The following is a 9,594-nucleotide window of genomic DNA, read 5'->3' as shown; positions in this document are numbered from 1 at the left end:
TCACGTTTTCCCAAAAATGTTGATAGTTGCAAAAAGCGTTTCTCTGACATTAAAAGAATCACAAAGTCAAAATATGCCAAAGAAAAAAAAGCAGCTAGGGCTACCGGCGGTGGCCCAGCAATGGATTCCGATCTTCTCAACTATGAACGACGTGTATTGTCTCGATTGGGGAACGAAATAGTAGATGGTCTTGATGTGCCTTGTGATTCCGATGATTTTCCAGGTTTGTATACAAATTACATGTTCAAACAGCGTATCTATAGACGCACAACAGTGATATGTGATACTGAATTATTGACCTTGTTAGTTTATAATTTCTTACTTATTTTAAAGTAAGATTAGGATAAATTACATTTACTTATATTCATGTGCACTTCAAATCATGGAGTATGGATTCACAAGTATACATCTTTCATACGTTGCAGGCTTTTTTAAGTTCCAAAAAGGCCATAAATATTATGATGAAAATAAATAGACACTCAACCCTAAAAAATTATTTTCTGATTCATATACTATGTAATTGTAAACAAGTATAATTTACAAACATTATACATTTTTCTTCATTCTCTTGCTATCTTGATTTTAAAATGAAGGTCTCTAAGCTAAGCCGACAGACCATTTTTTTTTCAGACCATGGACAGCAATTGTTAATTGTTTCTGTCCAATCAGCAAATACAATTTTACTTTTTCAACAAAAATGGTCCTGTTTCTAAAATTACAATTTTCCTTTTCGAATCAATATACCAAGATAATTGTCTATAACTTTTGACACTCATGAGCTAACAACCTATATTGTTAAAAAACAGAAAATAAGGCCTTATAAATTAGTCTATGAACCTCCTAGGTTTATCTTTAAAATAAGAATCACAAGAGAATTAATAAAAAATTTAACAAAAAATAAGTTTTCAGAAATTATATTCTCAATCTGAAACATGAAATATTATTTTTGAGTAAAATGTCCCTCTAACACATATATGTATTCTTTTTAACTATTATAGCACAACCTTCTAGCCAATCTTCTCTACAAGCTACAGAGTCAATTGAGGAATTAGCTTCTACAAGCCAAATGAGGCCTACAGAAAATGTTTGTCAAAGAACCCTTTCGTCATCTTCGATAACAACACATAGTTTAGGATCAGCGGATACATTGCCTGATATTCCCTGCAGTACACCCGTTGACAATGCCAGAAATTCGAGAGGTATTTTTTTTTTTAAATTGTATTGTTGTATTTTTTTTCTTGTTAACAAATTAAAAGAACCCTAAAAAATAAATGTTATTTTTTATTTTCAGAAGTCATGAATATCTTCAATCAAATTATATCCGGAGGTATAGAAGAAGGTAATTATATAGCTTTATGTACATTTATTCTATTGTTGGCAAAATTTAAAGATATTTTTGTCCTTATTTAACTTTAATGTAGTATCATGTTTTGTAATGTGAAAAAAGATATGTTCCATGGTAAATCAATCTGCATATCAAATATCTTATTTTCAGTAATTGATTTTCCTGAAATGGCAGAGAACATTCACAATCGTTATTGATGTACTAATTTTCTTTTTGAAAAAATGATAATCATATACAAATCTTACATTTTTAGAAATTGATTTGAAAATCAAAATTATTTTTTTTTTCCAAATAATATTGAGTAAGATCTGTATTGGCTATCTTTTAATAAAAATGAATATATATATATATATATTTTTAATTTTAAATATTTTAGAATGTTTTTATTGTCAAATTTATATGTAAAACATAAATTACATACATATATTCGATGTTTTATCTATATATTTATTTTCTATATTTATTTGTAGGTAACGAAGAAGAAAACACACAAGATGATATTAGTAGTGGGGAAATAATACTAAGGACTGTAGACCCTTTAGAAGAAGATTCACAAATGACTATAATTGAAGAGTCCTTGTCAGGGACAAATACATCTGCCCAATCAAGGTCCCATCAACAACCAGAGTCTACAATGTCTACACCAATACCTGAAATTGAAAATGCTGCTAATATAGCTAATAATCCAATTGAAGCTGCCCCTGAGACAGACGCATTACAGGAGATGGTGGGAATAGCACGCAATTTTAGGGATGAACAAAACAAAGTAATTGAGATGTTTGGAAATTTTTTAAAGGATAGGATAAGAATAGAGGAGCAAAAAATAGAAATTGAAAGGGAAAGAAATGAGATATTTAGAGCTGGTTTTGAAAATTTAAGTAAATGCGTAGAATCAATAACAAACTTATTCTCCGCATCATCATCACCAAACCCACAATTTCAAGAATAGCCATAATTTTACATTGCTATTTAAATTTTATAATAATAATGTTTGAATATAGTTTATTCTGTTCTCATTTAAATTGTTATAAACAAGTTATTTATTTAAATATAGAAATCTAATAATTTAAAAAAAAATTATAATATATATATATATATATATTGATACATACATACATATGTTTCTTTAGATAAATATATTTATATCACTCTCTATATATATATTTATATATATTTAGATTCAATATAATTATATATAATTTACAATCCAAATATGTATGTCTATATATATAAATATATCAAAATTATCTCTCTCTCAATGTCTATATATAAATTATAATTGTATATATATATATATATATATATATATATATATATATATATAGTGAGACAGAGAGAGAGTGAGTTATATACATAAACATAGATTGCAAGGTTTGTATATGTTGTATTTGTTTGTACATAATCAACCAAAACTATTAATATTTTAATAGTATTGATTGATAGAGTCATGGATAAAAAAAAAAAAAAAATATATATATATATATATATATATATATATATATATAACAATTACAATTATTACTTATTACAATGAGTTATTTTATATATAAAATATATATATATATATATATTGATGAATATATATATATATAATTTTTATATATATATATATATATATAGATAGATAGATAGATAGATAGATAGATAGATATAAAAAGAGATCTTTGATCAATATATATATATATATATATATATAGTTAGGTAACTATACATATATATATATATTTATTTAGATATTTTTAGTTCATTAATATAAATATAAATATTATTCAGTGTGTGTGTATATAGATATATATATATAGAGAGAACAATATATACATACATATATATATATATATATAATTTTCAAGATATATGCTAATGTGATCAATAATATATATGTTGGTCTTGAAATAATAAAACAAAATTATAAATTAATATATTGATCACTATGCATTATAATCGTTGTTTGAATACAAGTTGTAGAACTTATAACATTTGAACTACTAAGCCAAAAAATATATGTGAACGCTATTAAAAAAAAAGATTAGAACGGTTGAAACAAAATATTTATTTTTTCTTTAATAATTAGTTTTAATCACTAATTTTTATCAAAATATTCAAAATTACTGAACATCAATAAGTCATATTTAAAAAATAAAAATGACATATATAATAGTCTTGACATAGAATATTAATAGAACATTCACAAATTATAATAAAGTAAAATTATTATTTTTTCAATCAACATTTTTCTAGTATTGAAATCATTTTATCAATCTCCTTGTTCATCTTCAATAATTTTTTCTTAAATTTTTTTAGTTTTTTTACAAAACTATTTTTGGTTGTTGTATCTTGCTTTTTTTCAGGCACGGCTGTAATATAAGGAAGATAAATAAGAACAAAACAAAATTATTAATTTATATTGAAGAAAATGAATGGAATTAGAATTTAGAGATATACACATTTTGATGTATTTCGATTTTATAACATCTTTATCAACTAAAGAAAATTACTTATCTTTACTCTATTTTTATACAGTGAAAAAATGTATAATTAGATTGACACTCACATTCACTAGATCCAATTCCATCAATGACATTTTCCTGATCATTTTCAGCTGTCAAAGTTACTTCACATTCATATTGATTGTCCATATCAGTAGTTAATGGATCTTGAATTTCTGTGTTCAGATCATTATTTTCCATTAAAGTTATAGGAAGTGGAGGAGATTGTGCATTACTGTTTGGGGTAAAAGCCATTATTGGTCTCAGGTATCGTGGAGCACTCTTATTCTTTTCCTTTCTTCTTTTGGTATCTGTAATCACATTTTCATTAATGAATAAAATCAGAATAAATAAATATTTTGAACAAAGATTAATAAGAAAAGATAGAATGAGATAGAGCTCTCTCTCTCTCTCTCTATATATATATATAAATATATATATATATATATATAAATATATATATATATATATATATATATATATATATATATATATATATATTTATAATAATTATTATTTTTTGGAGTTGAATCTATTTTTCAATTATATTATTTATATCTATCTAAACTTTACTATTTATATATAAAGATAAATCTCTTGAACTCTTTTATCTTTCTCTATCTCTTATCATTCTTTCTATTTCATATTTCTAGATTTATCATTTATTTGATATCATTTTGTTTATTTATATCTATCTTTGTATCTCTCTCTATTTTTCTTTTCATATCTCAACATTTACAAGTCTATATCTATCTATATCTATCTCTATCTATCTTTGTATTTCTCTCTCTCCCTCTCTCTTTCTCTCTCTCTATCTCTCTCTTTTGCTAGCTCTATCTCTCACTTTCTCTCCTATTTCTTATTATTTATATTTCTAATTGTAAATATTTTTATCTATTTATTTCTCTCTCTCTCCCCCTCGCACTATATTTCTCTCTATCTCTCTCTTCCAATATTGCTTTCTATTTCTGTCACTGTTATTATAAATATTATTTTGAACAAAGTAATTTTATTACTTTCTATATGTGTCTCTCTTTCTCTTTTTTCTATTAATTGAACTCTCTTAATCTGTCCTATTTCTTTGTATTTCTTTATTAATTTAGTTTACTCTTTAAAAACTATATTCTCTATCTATAACTTTGTATCTTTTTTTTCTGGGACTTAATTTTTCATTGTGTTTTTATCTCTAGATGTATAGTTTTCTATATCTATTTCTGTTTATCGCTATCAATTTGTAATTCAAATCTCTATAGCTCTTTCTATTTCTCTTTGATTAAATTAACAACCATTAAGTCTATCACTATTTATCCCTTTATCTTTAGATCTATATTTTTCTATATTCTTTTTCTTTATATTTTTAGATCTATCTTTTTATCTCTCATTATAGTTCTATATATTGATTATTATTTATATATAGTATATCTGTCTATATCTATGAAGTTCTATCACTTTATTTATATCTATCTTTAAAATTATCAAAATGCGTCAGAACAAACGCATAACATTATTTAACTAAACCGTTTTAAACGTAGAAATTGAATCAAAATACAATATCTATTAGAAATAGTGTATGTAGTCAACACTTACAAACTCTAATGAGACTTCTAATCCTAGTATGGTACTCCTTTTCACGTCTACGTAGATCCGAATAGCGTTGAAGGCACTGTCTTCTTGTTCTTTTTATTCCCGATACCCGATACATCCTGCGTATTATCTCATAAACAAGATAATCGCGTTGATCTTGTTTGACAGATCTAACACCTCCTATTCTTTTTGGAAAATATTTCTCCATCCCATAAACTAAAATAATTAGCTCTCCAGCAGTGAACGGAGAACGTTGCGACATCTTGCTAACGAGTTTCTAATCTTGAAGGAAATGACGTAATATGTCAATCATTTGAGTAAATTCAGGAAAACTTTTTTTATTTATAAATCAATGTTTGAGTTTATATTATTTTATGATAAATGTGTTAAGAGACAGATAGTTTGTTAAAACTTATTCGGTTCACATAATTTGCATCCTCATTAGATTAGAATGTTATTCAATACATGTATATTAAATTCTGTTTCAATTGTTATTCTTGCATCTTATTATTAGCGAAAGTTTCATATATGTTTAAATAAGTTTATTAGTTATTTAAATTGCATTGTTATATTATATATTGATGGTTATCTAGTTATTAGAAAATTTTAATAAAATGTTTTTATATGTTGCCTTCTTGTTTTGATAAAATTTTAATATATTATGATGTTCATATAGTTATGAAAAGGTTACTATTGAATGCAATAAAATGTAATTCGACTGTTTCAATTTTTAAAACATCTCTCCTGTCAAGGTTTGTTTTCTTGCAGTGTGTAGCATCAACACTATAGCTAGGGGGTTGATATGTTTTATGCATTTTATACTTGACTAGCTTACATTTTATTCCAATTGCATTGCCATACGTCTAGGCAAGGTTTGTTCTTAATTTATAGATTCCAAAAGCTGTATCTGGCTTGCAAATATATACAAAGCTAGTGCTTGTTTTCAACAATAATAAAAAGTTTAGAATCACAGAACCTGTTTTCTTAATTGCACACTGTTCAAGGATACAACTTATTTTCAACAACTATATTGTAAGTCGTTAGTAAAAAAAAAAAATTAAAAAAAAATTTGATTTTATTTTAATTTTTTTAAACAAATAACAAATAGAAGAAAAGACAACATATGCAAATAATTTTTTTTTCAACTGTATCAATCAGAACATATTTATTTTTGAATTACACATCACTCTCATCATCTAAATTGTGAATAATTTTGTGGAGAACGTTTTTCATTTTTGAATTATAGATTTTCATGCTTGAACTTAGAAAAATTTTCTAGTTAACCTGTGAATATAAGAAGATATTGTTTATAAATAATTATTGCTAAAAATTATAGAATCAATACATAAATCATACATAATTTTTATTTTATTCACCTACGAAATGAGTTTGTATCAACTGGTTACGTGCATGTGTACCCCCTTCAACTACATCTTGAGGAACAGATTCAACACCATCTTCATCTGGTGTTATTATTTCCAGTTCCTCTCTGTTTGATTGTCGCAAAGCGATGTTATGCAACATGCAACAGACCAACACCATAACAGCCACTTTCTCAGGAACGTATTGAAGAGTGCCTCCGGATTCATCTAGACAACGAAAACGGCTTTTGAGCATTCCAAAGGTCCTCTCAATCACACATCGAGTTGTTTTGTGTGCATCATTGTACCGCATTTCAGATCTTGTGCGTGGAATATTTACAGGAGTAAGTAGCCAGTTCCTACAGGAATATCCTGCATCTCCTTTTGAAAAATAAAAAGAGTTATACAAATTTAAATGTGTTCAGATACACTTTTTACTTGCAACCATTTTTATGTTTTAAATTGTACATATATATTGGTATTAATAAAAATTTAATTATATCGCTATATATATATATATATATATATATATATATAAATATATATATATATATATATAGAGAGAGAGAGAGAGAGATAGATAGATAGATAGATAGGTATTTTAAAAAAGGTATGGAACTAAAAATCCATTGACCTTGGTGCTGCAGCAAACAGAATAAATAAATAAAAACAGGGTATATACTGTATTTTAAAATCTATTGATATTATACACTGCACAAAAAATTACAATATTGTGAGTTAATATTAACGCACATTAGAAGGTTTCGTTTTTAATTTTCATAATCATACCTAGTAGCCATCCTTCAGGCATTTGTCCTTCCTCAAATTTATTATACAGGGCAGACTGTTTGAGAATATATGAATCATGACATGATCCTGGAAATCCTGAACGGACACTCATGATTTTCAAACCAGCATCACAAACCATCTGGATGTTCAAAGAATGATAAAACTTGCGGTTGCGATACATTTCTTCTTTTAGATGTGGTGGCCTTACTCTGACATGAGTACAATCAATTGCACCCAACACATTTGGGATTCCAGCAAGTCTAAAAAAATTAAGCTTTACAGAATGCCATTCTTCAGCAGTATTTGGTAAAAAAACATACCGTTTAAAAACTGACAAAAGAGCATCAATCACTGTAGTTAGGTGGCGTGAAAAAGAAGGCTGGCTCATGCCAACAACTACACTAGTAACTGATTGAAAGGAACCAGTTGCTAGAAAATGTAAAACAGCCAACAGCTTCAACATTCCGGGCAGAGCATGTGTCCGAAAAGTAATGGGTTCAAGTTGACCAGATATTTGATTGTATAGCCTTTCAATTGATTCTCTACTCAATCTAAAACGCCTGATGATGTCAATGTCAGAAAGTGCATCAAGTCCTGATCTGGGACGAAAAAACCTTGGAATCCTTCTGCGCCTTCTTTGAAGCCTATCTATCTGTTGAACAGCTTGACCATCTATTCTTCGTTCCATTCGACGCATATAAATAGTATGAAACATTGCAATAACAATTTCCATAACTGATTAATATATGCGTTATAAATGCTGCTTGAAGATATATTTCGCGACCACAGAATATGCGTATAGAAAAGCGCATACGTGAGGAAATACGATGCCCGGATAGAATTGTTGACAGGATGATAAATTGAATAATAGCGTAGATTACATCGAATACTGTAGAAAAATAATCGTATAGATGTTCGAACGTATCTCGGCGTTAGAGCTGCGGACATATTGACGGATTTAGAAATATATCGTTTCTAAGCACCAATTACTGTTTCATAAATTAGATTAATAATTCGGAAGTGAATTTAGATGCGGATAATATTGAGAATACAGTGTTGAATGCTTGATAAATTTCCCCCATAAACTAAAGGAATATGTAAAACAAACTGGCACTGTAAAAATGCTCATTTATTTTGTTCAGTGCAAAACTATAGCTGTTCCTCAATGATCAGACTTAATCAGCAGCTCTTGTTTTTGTTACAACTCAAATTAATGACTAATGGGAAGTGAAATGAGAAGTGAAATTAATGTATTATAAAGTCTTGCAAGCTCTTCAAACTTCTAGATGTCCATTAATATTAGGCAAGGCAATAGACAAAAGAAAAAAGAAAATCATTTAAATCTTGTTATTCACAGCAATAGTAGATACTCTTCTGTGGATAGGAGTATGAACTTGCATTTTTCATATACAGTGTTAGAATGGTTTTAACTAATGTCTGCAAAATGCAAATTGCACTGTGCTTGTGAAGCATGAATATAAAGATAAACTAAATAGCTGAAGTTCTGCTTGTTTTTATAAGAATTATTACAATAAAACATTTTTGCAGATTATTGCATTAACCCTACTGCACCAGTTTCCTTTAGTAGCCACCACTCATTGGAAAAGCATTGAAAACCAACCCCTTTTTACAATTCCCAAAGCCCTCAACCACCACCTTATGAGTCACTTTTATTTAAAGGTACATCAATATTAAATTAATGGTCCAGATAGAGCTTGAAATGTTAATAGACTTTTATAGTCAGTTAAATTTATTATTAAAACTACTTTGTTCTCTTGGCATCCTTTGTTGAAAAGTATATCTAGGTAGGCTAAGGAGTAGCAATGCACTACTGGAACCTAGTTATGCACATATGCTCACTAGGGGCCAATGATCTAAAGCTCTCTGCTCAGGTAAGATAATCTAAAATGATCACCCAGCACTGTAGGATCTCTCACAAGATTCTTAGAAAGGCACATTTTGCTTTACTTCTCTAAGGAGTGTTCCCTGCATTTCTAGATTTGAAAGAGACACACCTAGTGCAATATAG

At 27.5% G+C, this 9,594-nt stretch overlaps 1 protein-coding gene across 1 annotated transcript; it reads right to left on the bottom strand.

Moving 5' to 3' along the window:
• Positions 1-6,783: 6,783 nt before the first annotated feature.
• On the bottom strand, positions 6,784-8,298 carry LOC128640499 (putative nuclease HARBI1). The gene is made up of 2 exons (XM_053692977.1): positions 7,689-8,298; positions 6,784-7,157 (listed from the first exon to the last, which is right to left on the bottom strand). The coding sequence occupies exons 1-2, from the start codon at positions 8,296-8,298 to the stop codon at positions 6,784-6,786; spliced, it is 984 nt and encodes a 327-aa protein (XP_053548952.1).
• Between the last annotated feature and the right edge of the window lie 1,296 nt (positions 8,299-9,594).

This window comes from Bombina bombina, chromosome 9 (genome assembly GCF_027579735.1).
Source record: "Bombina bombina isolate aBomBom1 chromosome 9, aBomBom1.pri, whole genome shotgun sequence".
In the NCBI taxonomy this organism is placed as follows: domain Eukaryota; kingdom Metazoa; phylum Chordata; class Amphibia; order Anura; family Bombinatoridae; genus Bombina; species Bombina bombina.
The sequence above is the reverse complement of the archived record's forward strand: the minus strand, read 5'-3'. Positions and strand labels throughout refer to the sequence as shown.

Excerpts from the sequence above, each read along its gene's own strand:
- LOC128640499 (XM_053692977.1), bottom strand. The coding sequence starts at position 8,298 with ATGGAAATTGTTATTGCAATGTTTCATACTATTTATATGCGTCGAATG. Across the intron at positions 7,158-7,688 it reads CCAGATGGTTTGTGATGCTG|GAGATGCAGGATATTCCTGT; the intron begins GTTTGAAAATCA and ends ATTTTTCAAAAG.